Source organism: Tympanuchus pallidicinctus, unplaced genomic scaffold, assembly GCF_026119805.1.
Source record: "Tympanuchus pallidicinctus isolate F22 unplaced genomic scaffold, pur_lepc_1.0 scaffold1, whole genome shotgun sequence".
NCBI lineage: Eukaryota > Metazoa > Chordata > Aves > Galliformes > Phasianidae > Tympanuchus > Tympanuchus pallidicinctus.
The window spans coordinates 67904183-67922493 of NW_026294618.1; the positions used below are offsets into that span (position 1 = coordinate 67904183).

At 36.1% G+C, this 18311-nt stretch overlaps 2 protein-coding genes across 22 annotated transcripts in view; one reads left to right on the plus strand and one right to left on the minus strand.

Moving 5' to 3' along the window:
• Positions 1 to 18311, minus strand: part of TTLL2 (tubulin tyrosine ligase like 2) — a 487337-nt gene that overhangs the window by 267516 nt on the left and 201510 nt on the right. The gene's annotated exons all lie outside the window — the stretch shown is intronic.
• AFDN (afadin, adherens junction formation factor) overlaps positions 1 to 18311 on the plus strand; it is a 112706-nt gene that overhangs the window by 59163 nt on the left and 35232 nt on the right. For 14 of the 21 annotated variants that reach the window (XR_008209678.1, XM_052696355.1, XM_052696192.1 and 11 more), the window contains 10 exons: positions 744 to 805; positions 1655 to 1860; positions 5659 to 5679; positions 6422 to 6567; positions 7340 to 7434; positions 9914 to 10179; positions 10686 to 10829; positions 12565 to 12763; positions 13254 to 13357; positions 14431 to 14517. Coding sequence is in view for 20 of the 21 variants with exons in the window: in XM_052696355.1 (XP_052552315.1) it covers positions 744 to 805; positions 1655 to 1860; positions 5659 to 5679; positions 6422 to 6567; positions 7340 to 7434; positions 9914 to 10179; positions 10686 to 10829; positions 12565 to 12763; positions 13254 to 13357; positions 14431 to 14517 (1330 nt within the window). In the remaining variant the exon portion in view is untranslated. The remainder of the gene's footprint in view (positions 1 to 743; positions 806 to 1654; positions 1861 to 5658; positions 5680 to 6421; positions 6568 to 7339; positions 7435 to 9913; positions 10180 to 10685; positions 10830 to 12564; positions 12764 to 13253; positions 13358 to 14430; positions 14518 to 18311) is intronic. The other 7 variants (XM_052696222.1, XM_052696308.1, XM_052696300.1 and 4 more) reach the window with 1 other exon arrangement.

Genomic DNA, 18311 nt, shown 5'->3' on the forward strand with positions numbered 1-18311 from the left:
TTAAGCTTCTGTGTTCTTTCCTAAAAATATGCCTAACTTCAGAAAATAGCCTAAATTCTTTTTTTTTTTTTTTTTTTTTTTTTTTTTGTGATATTCTTTTTGTCATATGTTTAACCTTCCTAGACAGCAGAAAGACAGATTTTGTTTGTTTGTTTATCCTCAATGAATTCTTTAACAGATATTGGTTAGAAAGAAAACTTCAGTCATCTTAATTGAAGAAATAGTTCTGGGGCTGTCAGAAGGACTTTTATGTCTTTGTTGCATAGCAACAGCTGTATGCAGTTAGAGGTTCAATTTTTACTTGTTACCTTGCCAGAAGAAAGAGGACAAATAAGTTGACTAAGTTCATGTCCGTGTTGGATGGTATTAAAGGTAGCAAAGTACATTATTTTTGTAACAGGGCTGGTTCTCCAGGTGAAGCTTCATTCACTTTCTTTCATGTGTCAGTGAATAATCTGTTATTTGAATCCTGTCAACAGCAGATAGCAAACTGATCCTATCAGTCGGCCGTATAGTGCAAAACAGGACATTCATCAATAATGCAAACTCCACAGTTCAGTTCTGTATTGTGATCTGTTGTGGGCAGAAATAGCTGCAATGATTCTAGAGGATAGGTAAAGAAAAGGGATGCTTTGGGGAAAGATGTTGTATCAGCATCAGTACCATTGTTGGGGAAATCTATTACAGTGGATTTAATATCATCCATGTGGATTGTTATATCAGTTTTTGTCTTCCTTCTGTAGATCTCAGGATACCCATGGACCAGAACTGATTCTACCTGCCAGTATTGAATTCAGGGAAAGCTGTGAGTAAACTATGATACTATAAACACCTCGTTGTTGACTTTTTTTTTTTTTTTTTTTGGTAGTGTAATATTTCAGACAGTTTGAAAACTCAAATGTCATTTAAATAAACTTAAATAAATAAATTAAAAACTATTGAACAAATGATGATTTATTCACTAATGAAATTGATTTATTCGGGGAGGGTGAGGAGGTATTGATATTGAGGTGAGTTTGATACAACCGTAATTTCTAGTTGCATTTGCTGTCTTTATATATTCACATTTCTTTGGGGTGTGGTGAGGGGAAATTCTACCTCCTAAACTGTACATTGAGTTAATTCATTAATATGGAGTGCTCCATGTCATGGATACTCAATTACCTCATGGTCAAAATCCATGTTATATAAAGTGTGGTGAAAGATCAAATTTTCATGTAGTACTGACACTTGCGTTGTCTTAATCTGCTCCCATTTCTGAGGTTTCAGATTTGGTAAAAAAAACAAACACTGTATCAGAGACTGTCCAGACTTCACATATTTGAAACTAAGTAGACTTGTAAACAAAAAAAGAAGAAATTTTAAGTGGAACCTTGAGTTTTCCCGCTTCCTTGAAGATACACATTTTCAACAAAGTAGAAAATAGTATTAAAATGTTTCCCAATGATCAGGCTTTCTAGCATTGTGTCTATTATTGTGCTTAAGTAACTGCAGCATATAGTAGATGGTTAATTTAGAATTTCTATATTTTGTTCTCCTCTCCTTATTTTTTTCCTCAGAAACAATACGCTCCAATACGAGTTATGCTATTATTTAATTTTATCCCTGTCATTTGCCTTTATTAGCATGTTGTTCTTTTCCTCCTTCTCCACAGCTGAAGATGCCTTCTTATCTGCCATTATAAATTATACAAATAGCTCGACAGTTCATTTCAAACTGTCACCCACATATGTTTTGTATATGACATGTCGGTATGTATTGTCAAGCCAGTACAGACCTGACATCACTCCCACTGAGCGTACTCACAAAGTTATTGCAATAGTCAACAAGATGGTGAATATGATGGAAGGAGTCATACAGGTGAGTTTCTTTGCAAAAATGTGTCAAGGGATTTAAATATGTTGCAGATTATTTACTAACCCTAGTCTTTTTCTTAGGGTTTAACTGATCAGTGCAATCAGACTGTACTGATTTCCAATGTGAACACTTGTTTTGTGTCAATGACTAATGTGAGTTGTAAGAAACTCCTGGGCAGTGTGGGAGGCTAGGGAGGGACTGTTACTCTGAAGATATGTTCTGTGGCAAGAAGTTGTTCCTCTGTTCTTTTAGAAGATAAAAACTCTCGCTGTGAGCTCTTGTGAGATAAGTTGGATATACTTAGTGAAGAGTCGCTGGGTGTTTGCAGTGGTTGACATGTGAAATTAATGTATTAAAAAAAAGTGTAACTATTGAATTTTGATCTTGTTTTTACAACTTCTGTAACCACAAAAATGGTAATAAAGCTGGACTTCCTGAACCAACTGCCCTATAAAGAGAAATATAAGTTCTCAAATGTTCCAGTATCTTATTCATGGTATGTTGTTATTGCTATTCTATAGAAGAGTTTTTATAAGGTCCAGAGGAAGTTCTGTTTTGTGTAGGAATACAGGATAAGATCCACTGGTTTGTAATGAAATTAGATAACCTGCATCATTGACATGTTGATAAAGTGTAGTAGTCATTTCCCAAAACAGCAATGTTATTTTCAGGTATCCTTTCTAATTAATTATTTGAATGTCTTTTTCTGCAGGCTTTCCTCACAGGAAAAATTGAAATACATTTTTGTATTACTAAAACACATGTATTTGTGGTAAAACACAAAAACAAAACTGCCATAGTCACCAATAGAAAACAAGAACTCTACTGTGCTAGCCCCTGTACAAGCATGACAAATGCATTAATCCTGCCATGAGGAATTCACGAGGCAAATGTTAGACAAGAAGTTGATTTAAGGGAGAAGAGGAAAGTAAACATCAAAATAGTGGCCTTAAGGTCATAACAAAGCAGAACTGTTCAGCTTTTGTTCAGATTTTGGAAAGATTTAGTGGAGTTCTCAGGAGGGACAATGTTGTAATTAGATAGTTTTGTAAACAGTTGCAACTGGCACTCGCATTTCACAAGTAAGGGTGGGAGAAAATGTCAGTGCTAAAGACAATTTATAGTAAGGAAAAAAAATAGCCTTTCATGTACATTTTGAAGTTGATAAGAGGTTGAAAGGTGATTAGAATAATGAAAAACTAGTTGACTGCTTTGAGTTTTGATGCAGTCATAAAATGATATTGTATAAAATTGAGATGGAATCAATAGTTAATATCAGAGCCACTCTCTGCTGTAGAAATTATCTACTTACGGAAGAGTGAATGTGTTATGTCAGAGGGTGGATTGTGGCTGTAGTTGAGAACATGAAATGCAAAGAGTTTGAACATAAGCAGTTTACTTGGAAGGATGGAAGGAAAACACTGAGGAGGTAGGCTTCAAATATAATCTGGAAGTTACAGAACTGCATGAAAGAAAATGACTGAGTTTATGTAACTGGTATAAACTAGTAGCAATGGCTCAAAAGATACAGAGTGAAAGGGATATGGGGGTAGTGGGAAAATAAAGATGAAGTTCTGTATTTTCTTTGTCTTCAACTAAAAATGGATAACTGCATAGCTGCTAGAAGATACTAGAGAGGCAAGTTCAAACATCGGTTTTCAAAAAAGAAAATAAAGCTAGAAAATGGAGTAACTGTGAAAACAGTAATTTACAGTATTGAGAATGACTTGCAACAAGGCTCAACTTGATTTGGGAAATGTTTTCTGTGTAATCTTGCTGATAGCATCCTGAAATTATTAAATCCAAGTGCCTGTCTGGTCTATCCATTCTGAAAAGCCATTTCTTCAGCCTTTCATCTCTGTAGCTGTAGTCTAATCTCCAACATGAAGTTTAGGGAAGACATCAATAAGGAAGGTGGTAGTGGAATTCGTGTTTTGTGAAAGTGGCTCTCTAGTTTAGAGAAATAAACTAAAGAGAGTTCTAGTTTGAAATGGAAGAAAATAGGATAAGCTCCTTCCAAATCCCACACTGAAGAAGCTGGTGACAGAGTGGAGGTGGGAAATGGGAAAGGACAAATGCACTGAAAGAGCAGAGCATGAGTTCCTTAGCCTTCATATTCACTGGAGACAATAAAATAAAATAAAAAGTTTAATTGATTGTGATGCTTAAGCTGAGCGATCTTTTCTGACCTAGATGATTTTATCCTGTGACTGTAAAATTGACCAGGAAGAAGTTAGCATTTTGGACCTACCTTGTAGGATTATAAACAGCACTAGCTAAGTTCTGTCATATTACTTCATCCAGGCTGTAGAATAAGTGTTTACATTGACTGGTTGTCACAGTTAAATAACTGTGATAATCTTCTATATCACAAACGTTTTTTTTTTTATTTATCTTTGCTGTAAAGCATGCCCACACTGAAAGAGACCTGAGGGTGTAAAAGATGGAGAAGACAGATATGGGGCAAGGGTACAGAAGCACCCAAAACAAAGCAGAAATAAAAGAAGAGTGCATAAAACCTTGTACTGTACTAGAAATATAAAAGTTTTGATGTTTAATTTTGTCTACCTTAGATCATAAGGAGAGTTGGCAGCTTTCTGAAATAACTCAAGAAATCATCTGCAAACAAACTGATTTTGTGGCTTTCTGTAGTCTTTGCATTAGCATATGTAAATAAAATAGAAGACTTCACATAGCATAGGGTTAAAATTGGAAAGAACTATGAAAAGGCTCAGTGTTTCCAATAAAAATCATGGAATAGAAAATTCATAGAAGCAGTCCAATGCTGTGTATTCTGATTTTCAGATCATTCTGTAGCATTTCTGATCCTCTGCAAATTTTAACATCTGTTTTAGAAGGAGCACATGCTTTCTTTTGTTCTGAACCAGCCCATCTTCAGTCAGTTGAGAGCTCCTTGGTTTTATTGGAAAGAGGGAAGAAATAGAAAGGCAGTGGCTTTGTATTTATTTATTTAACTTAACTCATACTGAACTTGAAACAGTAACAGCAAATGACACCTCAGGTATTTTACATCTAAGTTTGCTGTGATGCAGGTGGAGGAAGAGTGATAAAAGAAAGACAAAAGAATGAAGAGCTTAGTTTTAAATAATCAGATGGACATATCTGTTGTGGGTGTGTGGAGGGTTTTTTAAAAATTGTTTTGTTTACTCAGCTGAATGTAGCTTTCATACAAGTATTTAAGCAGCTTAGTGTGGTATTTAATTTGATTCTTTCTTTTGTTATTTAAAACACTGTTTTTGTTCCTTAATTGACAAGCCATATTTTAATCTGTGTTTAGATGTTTTGTGTTAAATGTGTTTTGTGTTGTTTTTTATTTGTTCGTAGGTTTTTTTGTATTTTCTGTTGTGTTTTGTTTTTTTCCTAGCGGGGATGTTCTGTCCCCATTTGTGTGTGTACGTTGTCTTCATTGTGGCAGTGTGGGCAAGTAGCTCCCTGGCTCACTTATTTTTATAGCTAGTTACCCTGCTGCCTGTGGTGCTCTGAGTGTGGAATAGCCAACCAACTAGTCTGGGATGTCAACTAGAACAGGGCATTCCTTAAGTTAATTATGATGTACAGGCACTGCAGCTCTTAGCTGTTGTGCTACTAGTCCCATTGAAGTAATTTCTTTTTTCAAAAGGGGCTCAGTTGCATCATAGCTATTGATTAATGCGTCTGTGTGTAACTGTGAGCATAAGTGTTGTACCTTCATATTTAGTGTTTGATTTCTAAAGCTATCATGATTGTTCACAAGTTTCTTTCTTCTATTCTGTTTGATTTCCTTCGTCCGTTTTTCTCCAGGAGGTAGACCAGGTTGATCAGGTAGGATATATTGCTGGGAACTGATCCTAGCTATGTTGGCTTAGCTCAGTTTCTCATGCTGCTTCCATATCAAAATACAATACTCAAACAGCTGGACTTGAACGGTTCATAACACTCATTCAGCAACTGGAACATGCAGTACTAAAATCCTTTTTTGACTTTGCAACTTTTACGGCATTCCATAATTTCTGCTTAATGCACTTCAATGTGGATATGAAATGACCAAAGTTCTTTTTCTTCCCTTTATTTTCCTTTTTTGTTGTTTGTGGTTCCTATTCTTTGGATTTCATCTGAGGTTGCCTGGCCTGGCATTTGTGGTCGGGAGATGGTGAGATAGATCAGTACTTGATACTGTACCACCTGGTATCAAAACCAGTGAGTGCAGCATCAGGGTGGCAGGGGGCAATAGGGAATACGTGCTTCAAAGCACACAGATTACCAGATACTGCACTGATTTAAGCTCTTCAGCACAATGTAACTAGATGCTTATTTCATGGCTTCATTGATACTGCTATTGGCAACTTAACAGAGTTCTGTGTGTTCAGAGAACATGTTAAAATTAAACTTAACACTTACAACAATTGCAGTTCTGTATATAAACATTTTGCAAATATCTGGTATCTGGGGTATGTTTGGTGAAATGGGAAAAGGTACTGGTCTATCTTTTGGAGCCTTCTTAAATTACTGTGTTTCAGAAAAGAGCTATTTCTCTGTATTATTTCTTGCTTCTTTCTCCTTACAGAAACAGAAGAATATTGCTGGGGCACTTGCCTTTTGGATGGCAAATGCATCTGAATTACTGAATTTTGTAAAGCAAGACCGTGATCTTAGCCGAATCACTGTGGATGCTCAAGATGTTTTGGCACACTTGGTTCAAATGGCATTCAAGTAAGGCTGTTGTACTTCTGTTTCACTTAACAGTCTATGTGTTAACATGACAGCTTTATTCCTTTGTTTTTTAGAAGAACATCACATTTTCCTCAAATTTTAGTTGTAGCAATAGCGTATTTTCTGTACTGTTAAAATATCTGAGAACTTAGAGACCAGGCTTCAGTGTACAGTTATATTATCTTGTCGATCACTGGACTGTGCAAGGAGTTCCATCTGCATTACTTTCATGTGTTTCTTCATTAAAAGAATAAAAATCTGTTCAGATTTCCTGTTTTGGAAGGGGAAGTTTAGTGGGTTTTGATTCTCATAACTGGCCCAAATAAGGTGTTGAGAGGACAATCAATTTTAGTGCTAGGTTTTTCTGCAGATCTGCAGTCTGTTTCATTCGGATGTTTTATGCTGTTTCTTAGTACCTTTTGGAAGAATAAGTAGAAGTTGTCAGTGTGTTTTACAGTGGATTATGTATTCTTAGTAATATTGCAATCTGAATATGTATGTTTTCTTGGAAAAACAGAATTCTTATTAATTAGTACCTTATTTAATTCCTATTGTTTATTATTATTATTGTTACTCTTAGAAATATATCTAAACACTTCAGATATTTTGACAGGTCTTTCTATGCCCTTTTATCATTGCTTGGATCATTATTGTCACATAAAACCGATCTCAGAAATCTTGTGATTTTCCTGAGCTCTCTTCAGAAGCACTCATAATAAAAATGTAGAAGATTTAATTTTTTTTTCTTTTTTTGTTTTCCCCTCCCTTCCAGGTACCTAGTTCACTGTCTGCAGTCAGAGCTTAATAACTACATGCCAGCATTTCTTGATGATCCAGAGGAAAATAATCCACAGAGGCCTAAAATAGGTTAGACCGCTTAATCTCTTATGTATTCTAAACCATACAATTGATGAGTAATAAATGGAATGCTTCTTATGATGATAAGATATATACATGTTGCCCTAACCCTTGAGTGTTACTTGAATCAATTTGTTATGGATGTGGATGATAAGAAAGGACAGTAGTGGCATATGAGTGGTCTGTACTGGTTTTTAAAATCACAGAGTAATTTAGGTTATAGGGAAACTTCTGGATGTCATTTAATCCTCATTTAATCCAACCTCTTGCTCAAGACAGATTCAACTGGATCATGTTTTTCATAGTATTGTGCAGTTTAGTTTTTTTAATCTACACTCAAGGATAGAGATTTCACAGCATTTCCGAGCAATCTCTTCTGACATTTGTCCTCCTTCATAGTGAAAATACTTTTCCCTCATGTAGTTGGCATTTCTAGTGTTCCAATTTTTGTTTGTCACATGTCGTTCTGTGTTATCACTGTGCATCTTTGACAGGTACCTGTTTCTGAACCCTCCCATTAGACAAATGAAGACAGCAGTAAGCTCTGTTCTTTACCTGCTCTTTCCTCAGAGCGAACCAAATCTAATTCTTTCTTCCTCATATATGCCTATTCCTCCAGCCCTGTAATTATCTTGGTGTCTCTGCTGGGTTTGCTCCATTAAATCAGTATAGAGAGTCTTAAACTGGATGCTCTCCTCCAGTGCAGATGCTGAATGGATAGAAAGGATCACTTCCCTCTCTTCTGATGGCTGTGCTGCTAACTTAACAGATTAGTATGTAACTGGTCACCTTTTAGGTGGTTTCATGCAGTTCTGATTTCTATACAGGCACACCCAGCCTGTATTATTGCACAGTTGTACTTTTGCAGAAACACAACTTGAAGTTGCCCTTGAGTTCCTTGAAGTTCCTGTCAGCCCATTACTCCAGGCTGTTGAGGTTCTTCTGAAAAATAACCTTCATTAATGACTTGGGGATTCTAATACACTGAAGTCATTAAAAAGTATCAGTCCCAGCATCAGTCCATGAGGGAAGTTACTGAATATTTGGTTACAAATTGTACTTTATATCCACAAATCCACCATATCATCTGCTGCTTATCTGGTCTTATCTCAATGATTTTACTATTAGGATGATGTGGAAGAATCTGGCAAATGGTTGGCTGAGGTACAAGAGAGCATACACTGCTGTTACCTTTCTAGTACTCTTACTGTAGAAGGCAGTTAGGCTGGTTACACACAAATTGCCTTTGGTAAATCAGTGCTACCTTTTCCCAAACCTTATATGTTTTGAAAGTGGCTTGTGGAAAAATTTACCCTATAACCTTCCCAGGGAGGGTTAAGCTGACTGTCCTTGTAGATCCCCAATCTTATTCTTGCCCTTCTTGAAAATGGCAAGTCAGTGCCTCTTTCTTGTGATCAGAATCCTCCGCCCTTGTAACAGTACTTTGACAATTATAGTTTTGTGATAATATCAGCCAGATTCCATAACCATTTAAGATGTGACTTGTAGATTACTGTTAAGTCCAGCAAGTAAAGATGTCCCTTGTTTGGTAATCTTCTACTGTTAAGTCCACTGCCGCAAAGCACAGGGACCTTACTAGTGAGAACTAAACAGCAACAACAAAATAAATCGAGTGCTCAGCATTTTTTGTTGTTTTAGAATAAAAAAAAGAAATCCTCTGTATTAGATGCTTGGCTCCACTTAGCAGTAAACTCGTGTTTTTCTTAACTTTCCATAGCTAGTGGACTAAACAGCAGCATCCTTTGCTGTTAGTTTCAATATTGGCAGGTATTTGGCTTTTTAAATGCCATACTTGCAGTGCCTCTATACTGCTGTCAAGCAGCCCATCCCCATTTCCACCTTTCTATACCTTTCAGTTGGGAATTCCTTGTTTTCTGCTGTGTTTGTTTGACTTCTCCACACCAGAATTGACTGTTCTCGTGCTTCATATCTAAAATGTCAGCTATCTTGGGCACTTTTGTCCTGTAGGGCAGACTCTCATACCTGAACAAGCCAGGCTGAATAAATGAATCAAAGTATGCTTCCTGAGGTCCAGGACTGTAATTTTACCAGTTATATTGCTTCTCTCAAGATGTGAATCTAAGGGACACTGCTTCAAAGTCAAAGCTGTCTTCACCTTTCACATTTCCAGCCTCTTTCCACTTTGTGAGTAAGAGGTCCAGCAGAGCACTTTGTAGCTAGTGTATTGTTCACTTGCCTTACTTATCTTTGTTCCAGAAGTATATAATCTATATAATAGATGTATTTCAACTTTCAGTTGAATGTTGCTTTATCTTGTAAAACGTTTAAGATATATTTGAAGCAATAAATTTATTTCTGAAAGCGCATATGACTTAAATTCACGCAGATTCTGCTTAGCATTCACTGACCTGAACAGAGTATCCATATGTGTTAGTAATTACAGCCTAAATAGGTAGCATTTACCTTGCAGTATGTGAATGTGATTTGCTTTGTTCTGTCTCTGTAGATGATGTGCTGCACACATTGACTGGAGCTATGTCCTTGTTGCGACGGTGTAGAGTGAATGCTGCACTGACTATACAGCTCTTCTCCCAGTTGTTTCACTTTATCAACATGTGGCTTTTTAACAGACTAGTTACAGCCCCAGATTCAGGGTTATGTTCCCATTATTGGGGAGCTATTGTTCGCCAGCAGTTGGGTCATATTGAGGCCTGGGCAGAAAAACAGGGTTTAGAATTGGCTGCAGATTGCCACTTAAGCAGAATAGTGCAGGTAAGTGTATTTTTTTTTATTAATACTTCCTACTTAATTCTATTTTTGGAGAGCATGTTTATATTTTCTGGTGAACAGCATATGGGCGAATGTAGTTTGTAGGAATTTATTCTCTATATCTGTAAAGATATAAAACATGTTTTCAGTACCATTGATATTAAAATGTTAAAGTGAACTTTATATAATTCGTATTTAAATGAAAGTCATTATTTTAGCCAACATGCTGTACAATTTCTGTATATAACACTGAGCTTATGACCATGCTAAAAAGAGATAAGAATAGTACCAGAATAATAACCTAATTTGTGATAGGTTTAGTGTTCATATGTCTCACAGATGCATGTGCTTTGTTTTTGTTATTGATTATTGTTTGGTACGGGTATATTTATACTGCTTTTGTAGCATATCTGTCTTCTCACTTTGTTTTCTCACTTTAGTAAAGAAATTTCACAAGCGAGACTTAAGATTTCATTCTAATTTAAATTTGGCTTTATTTTTCCTCTCAGGCAACCACACTGCTCACCATGGACAAGTACTCACATGCTGATGTTCCAAATATTAACAGCACTTGCTTTAAGTTGAATTCTCTACAGCTACAAGCTTTGTTGCAGAATTACCACTGTGCTCCAGATGAACCACTCATACCAACAGTAAGTCTTGACTGTCAGTTGCTGTGCTGTTTGACATAGCTCAGGAACATAGACTTAAAATGAAAACTGCAGCTAAAAATAAGTATCTTATTGTAGATTGATTTGCAGTAGTTACCTGAAGAACCAGAGTAGTTTTCTCTTCATACAATAAGCAGTATTGGTGGTAGCAGCTCCTTGTTGACACCAACGTTGTATGTACTTCACTTAAATATAAGTAGGGTATTACCAAAGCTTCTCATACACCAGATTGGAAGGTAAGGTAACATGGTACATCTTGAGCAAATTCAGAAAGGTATCACTGTACTTTACAGAAGGTAAGGTAGTACAGGAGAGGTGCATTGAAGCTCTAAGCTGAATTCTTTCTCTACATAGATTATTTTTCCGTAACTATGAATACATCTATTTATTAAATCAAAGGTACTAAAAGGTACTCTAAAGGTCTTAAGTTTACTTACAACCTGAGTGCAGTTGATTTTTTTTTTTTTTTTTTTTTTTTTTTTTTTAAATATTGGCTATCAGTCAAGAAAATCTTTAGCTGAAGAGCATATCATATATTTCCATTTTACAGATAGGTGGAATTCCACATTTTATTATTATTTTTCTGTAGGGACCTCCGAAGAATTATAGTGCTAAATATTACAGATTTTCTTTGTGTCAGAAGGAGGATTTACAGTATGGCTAGTTTTTCCTGTTGTGATCAAGTGCTATGTGGGACTCCTTGCTATGAAAGAGACATGTACATTCAAACTCTAACTTGCTTCTGTCAAATCTGAAAAGTTTCAAGACTGAATTTTTCAGAGGAATACAAATGTATTTACATTTACATAGTTTTCTCGTGCACTCTTCTGGATGAATAGAAGAATACAGAAACACAGCATGTTGCTTGGACTTCTGCTTCTTGGGAACTTGTTAGGAGTTTGATTTTTATTAACTTGTGAATTAATTTTATCTATGCGTGCAATCTAGTAATAGATACCCTGTTGAAATCTTATGGACCTTTTGAAAATGTGGAAGGGAGCACACTGTGCACTATATGCTGCCATAGTAGCTACATTTTGTAAAGCATACCAGTTGCACAGACATTTCTGTGATAGTAAGCAGAATAGCTGAGCATGAAATGTAAAGCCTGCAGTTCTTTGCTGCACCGTGAGTGATTCTGCTTTGTTTGTGATAGTTTAAAACCAGATAACTATCTTACAGGGTCCTTTATGTTGCACTGAGTGCACAGTAAATATAAAATTAAAGACTTTTTTTAATAAGTTTTCCAAACTAGGGAACTTTACATACCATTGGTCCTTTGTGTGTATTTGTGTCCTAATGGAGCTGTAAATCTTGGTATAGAAGAGTTGTATGCTTTTTATTTAGTTTTACAGTGCATATTCAAAAAATTCTCAAAAATTTAAGGTTGCCTGTTATTTCAGCTTACCATCTGCACATGCATATTCTGTACTGCATACTTTTCAAATGCACTTCTCATATCAAGTAAAAACATCTATCACATGATTTGAAAGAGTTGGAGTAAAAACAGGCGCTGTTGAGTTTTACTCTCTAACTGCACTTGCCAAATAATGCAATGCAGCATCCATTGTGTACAAAATGGAACCAAAGAACTTCTATATCTCAATCAATTTCTCAAAATATCTTCTTGAAATCCCAGTATTTTTTACCTGTTAATTTTTTTCCTTAATGAAAATTATTGTTTTATAGTAACAGTGTCTTTCTACCTCCTATCTAGGAACTGATAGAGAATGTAGTAACTGTTGCAGAAAATACGGCTGATGAACTCGCTCGCAGTGATGGCAGAGAAGTCCAATTGGAAGAGGATCCTGACTTACAACTCCCTTTTCTTTTACCAGAAGATGGCTATTCCTGTGATGTTGTCAGAAATGTTCCAAGTGGATTACAAGAATTTTTGGATCCCCTCTGTCAGAGAGGTTAGTTCTGTTGCTTTACAGTAAGTTCTAGAAATTGTTCAGTAAACAAACCCCACTTTTAATGACAGAATTGCACTGAGGTTAAGTTTAATCTTTGCCAAATATAGCCTGGCACAAGTTAGCTAGATTCCACAAAGCAGATTTCCATGGTGCTGTCATATTCTGAGTGCTGGTTGCTTGTATTCTGAAATGTGAAATTCTTGATGTTTCACATCTCTTGAGTTTGGATGGTACATGCAGTTCTTTCTGGGAGCTCTTAGTGTTTTCAGATAAGTTCACGTTCCTAAGAAGCAGCAGCTATGGAAGTATAGGATTTTGTAGGTATAGTAAAATTGCAGTGGAGCACATAATTGTATTTAAGTTGCAAGATTAAACATACTTAGAAAAAAATAAATACTTCCATTAATTATTTCCTGGTGTCAGGCTATTTGATCTGAATTAATCTGTTGACCAAATAGCATGGCTATGCTGACGTTACTTTCTCCTTTAGGTTTTTGTAGGTTAATACCTCATACACGGTCACCAGGCACGTGGACAATATACTTTGAAGGTGCAGACTATGAAAGTCACCTGTCACATGAGAATGCTGAGCTAGTAAGTATTAATTAAGGGAATAATGATGAAAACTGAATAGTGATTTCTTGGCACGCCATTGTGTTATGCATAAAGAGTTTTAATCCTTATTAGGAGGATCAGGCTTCATTATTAACATGTAGTTCATGAGTGATCTGGTGAATTTAAGGAACTATTTGCAGTTGTTTGTAGCTCAGTGTTTTCCTAGGCTTTTGCATTATGAAATTCTTATATAATAATCTGTTTGTAATGTCCCCTCACCCTGGCAGTAAACAGTGAAGAAAATCCTTTTAAACAATGGCAAAAGTGTATATGGACATGTATGTGTAAATAATTGTTAATGTAAGCGAAGTTGCAGGCTGCTTTATTTTATGCAGACAGTTAGCAAATAAATTCTTAATAATCGGCAATCTAGAACTTGCTTCTCCTATGTTTTCAGTGGAAAAAAGAATTCCTTAGTTTTCCTTTTCATTATAGTTGCTAAAAAAAAAAAAAAGACTTCAAAGCTTCATTTCCTCTGTCCAGAACACATTTGTTAGATGACTATGCAATATTGAGTTTTATTTCACTTTGAGCTTTCAGAAATGAAAATTTGTGAAACCTGCAAGTCTCTACCTCTACCTTTTGAAATTTAATTAACCATTTGATGTATTTGTAAAATTATCTTCCAGATGTAGTATCAAAAACTGACCATCCTTCTCTGCTGAGTCTGAACTTCAGTTTTCATTAGAAGTTGCTATGGTTTCATAGATGTTACATTTTTATGTGTTAACATATAAAATTGTGAATCCTAATTGAATTAGAGAAGGCGATGCAATGCGCAGATTGTGTAACTGTGGCAGTATTCGTAACACAGGTCTAATAGTTGATAAGAACACAGGTGTAATGTTTGAATACTTTATGGTGTGAATTTGTATTAAACATTAAGAGACTTTACTTCGAAAGTGAAATTCCAGGAATATTTATCTCCGGTGAGATTTAGAGATCTTCTGTTGCTCTAACAACTTCAATTTTGATGGCAGATTAGCTGTTTTGCAAAATAATTTACTTAGCCTGGCATGAACTCTCTTGTTTCATCTTTTCTTGTTTGATAGGCTCAGCCTTTGAGGAAAGAACCTGAGATTATAACTGTAACACTAAAAAAACAAAATGGAATGGGCCTCAGCATTGTTGCTGCTAAGGTATGGAAGTCGGTTTGCTTAAGTGTTATGGAAAGAACACTTTTTAATAAACCCAAATATTAATGGAAAATATTAATGGAAAAATCTGTTTTCCTTGAGTTTGTCATGTACATCATATCGATCATAATTTTATTCTGCCTAGGGAATGTTTCTGTAAATCAAACAGACATAACGATAGAAGAGAAAACATTATGTGGATGCAGTTATTATAACATTTAAAGCTCTACTACAAGTTTTTTGCAGCATTTTTCAGAGCTAGAAATTGCCAGAGATATTAAAGGGAATGAATAAGTAAGCTTATCAAGCACTTCTGCCAAAAATAGCTGAAGTATCAAGGAACGAAAACAAGTAAATAGTGTGTGGCAGTTATTAGATAAATGGATAAAAATGTTTATATACATTGAGGTTCACGTCTTTCTGCTTATCTTTTGCACAGTATGCGGCTGCGTGTATGACATAAGTTTTGCTCCTTTGTAGTAGTGTCTGCTGCTCCTGCTGTTGGTGATATGTGGAATGTACATGCATCTCTAGCCACCAGGTGGAGGACTCCACCAGTTGGCTGACTTTTCTTTATTAAGTGGGACATACAGCAAGCATAATCATAAAGTTTTGAATTTGTTATGAATTATGTAACTGATATCCAAAAATCCCTGTTGTAATGATGTGTTGCACAACAGATAGAACAAGTTTTTCATAACGTCTCTCTGCAATCTAGTACAAGAAATTTTTCAGAGTCATCTGTTCTTCCTTGTCATAGGGCGTATGGGTTGAATATATAATAGTTTACTGCTTTGAAGTTATTTCACATAGTTATTCACTTGTACCCAGCGCTTTTTTTTTCTTTTTTGAGTAACTTTGCTCATTTCATGGTCTGTTCTTGAGACTGTAATCTTGTGTGGTATCAACTTTTAAAGACTTACTCCTGACATCTGTGGAGAACTGCCATGTGCTGTTGGTATATTGTGCAAACTATTGGCAGTTATTGAGGAAGCTACTCAGGACCTGATGAGTGCAAGTCAGTAGTCTGCTCCTGTTTTTGTGGTGTGGGTTAATAATACATGAAGAAGATTCTGGATCTCAAGATATGTGAACTTAATCTCCATCAGACTTCTGTCTGCTCTTTGCATTGCTGTTAAATGGTATAAAATATGCAGTGGAATTTTTTTTTTTTCCTTTTACATTGTGGTACATATCTTGTGATACAGAGAGAAGCAGGATGTAAAAGGTGTGGAAAATTTTCCATTTTCTCTGGCACTGTCTGTCTTATCCCATACATTGCTTTAACAACTGACGCCTCCATTAACAGTATGTAATGGTGCTACTGGTCAGTATTTCAGCTGTTTTGAAATGTAGGTGGTGGATTTTTTTTGTTTGTCTGTTTTCCTTGGGTTTTTTTACAAGTTATTTAACATATTTCACATTACTCCATGTCATCATGGGTGATGAAAGCAGTACTTTCCATCTTCACCACGTACAGCTGCAGAAACATCTGGTGGTTCAGTCAGTGATTGCATGTCATCTTGCTGCAGTATGCATGCCACACTAATGGAATTTTGATTTTAGAAAGGTCTAAAATAAATAAGCAGGAGGCAGATCTTGAATAGAATAGAAATTTTCATTTAATTTTAAGACATCAGGACATTGGTAGAAAAACCTGTTTTGCACTGTGTTTGAAATAAGTTGCACTGGTAATTAAATAAGTTAATTTTCAAGAGGGTGTACAGTACTTATTATTATAAGTAATAGGATGTTTTTCCTATAATAGACTTAATACAGCACACTAGAGAAGAATAAACAGGCATCAGTTATTTTCAACCTTGAATGAATGATGCTGAGAAGATGGTAATAATGAGGGGATATTTTTTTTCTAGCGTTATGTTGTTGACATTTACTAATAATTATTCTGACACATCTCAAGTGATGTGTCTCTTACCAGCATAAAACTGAAAATTTTCATTTTCTCCTTTGCTGAGACAGGAAGTCCAGTGTATTATTTGTTGAAATGTTCTAAACTTCAAAAGAGTGCAATACATGAAAAGGGAGGGAGAGGGAAATGAGGATAGAGTTGGGTTTATGTAATAGTAAAAGGTTGGCTGTCAGGTGTTCATATGAAGAAATGAAAACTCGTACTCAATTTTAGAAATACTCAGTTACTGCTGCCACGCACAGAATCCCAGTTTGTCTGTAGACCCAATTACACTTGTTTAAATCCTGTTTTCCTGACTGCTTCAGAACTGCTGTAATAAAAGAGAATGCAGTGGTTGGTCAATAGGTGGCACTGCCCCAAAGAGTGAAGTTCAACTCTGAAGCTTGCTTAATAAAACAGTTGTTTTTCTCCTGGGATGTGACAAAATAGTTGCTGTCAGTAGCACGCTGTGAGAAAGCTTTATGTGTCGTTGCTGACCTGCGTGTGGTGCCTTAATGGACTCCTGGTACATGTCTCTGGCTTTGTACAGAGCTGGTTGAAATGTGTGGGTGGCTGGTATTATAGAAATGGATGAAAAATTCTCAGGTATAAAGGAAAATAATTTCTACCAGCTGTTGTCCCTATGGACAACAGGACCTTGTTTGGTAATCTGCTCATCTTTGTGGAAACATCTGATTCATGATTTGATATTTTGGGGGGATTTTTTTTATTAGTTTGCAGAGGTTACTGAGTCTGTACTAATTCAGAGTTTTTAAAAGTGGAAGTTGCATGCTATACCTTATATATTCTATATAATATATCCCTATACCCCTCTCACACTGAATGCTTTTAATTACCAAGTGACCGTCACTGCTTTTTGGCAGCAATCTGAAAAGGTCATTTACATTTAAGTAGAGAAGGGACACAAGGTGCACTGGAATGCATACTCTTAGGATAGAAGGTTTCAGTTTGTGATACCAGCAGACTGCAAACATGTTAGTGTTAATGTGAATACAAGAACAAGGAAGGAGAGTCAAGAAATACAGAGTGTTTGGAACCCTGTTTTTAATCCTTCTTCTGCCTAGTGACAGGTAGAATAGTGAGGTGCTTTACTTCTCCTTCACAGCTGTCTTTGTTTTATTCAATGAGAAGTTTCACAGCCTGCCAGGAATGCCAAAAAGAACATGATTGCTGTGCATCAGCTTGTTCACTGTGCTGTAAGGGTGTTTTCTGAGGCAGGACAGCCCTTTTGAACAACCACACAGCAAGCATATATGCTGTATGCATACGTACCAGATAAAACAAGTCTAGTTATGAAACAAATGTTAAGTGCCAGAGCACTGTAAACAGCGTTGTGTGCGGTTGCCTTTTTGTTTAAGTTGGAAAAATACTTTACAACATTTCTTACACTGAATGCTTTATACACCATTTTTTTGGTGTGTGTGTGAAGTTGTATAACCTCACATGCTAAGCGACTTGAAATGTTAACTTCTCTTTCTGCCCTTTGGTAGGTGTTGCATGTTTTCTTATAGTAATACTCCTGTAGGATTATTAACAGTAGCTTTCGTAATCAGAATATGGAAATCTAGTTGGTAGGAGGGGTCGGGCATGGGGAAAAGTATTGCTTTTTGAGGTTGTGTGCACAATTCGGTTGCTCTAACCCTGAAAGATGTTTTGATGTTAAAAGCTGCCTGACTCCCGACCACACTGCGGTTAACCTTTTATGAAATCCAGATGATTTGGAAGCAGAGTGTGCATGCAGTTTACTTTAAAAATATATCGCTTTTTGGAGGCTTTTGCATGTGACTTCTTAGCCATCTGTGGGCCAGCACATTACTTCCTGTTTAATTTGGAGATTTTTTTTTGTCTTTTCTACAAAAGGGCTGCC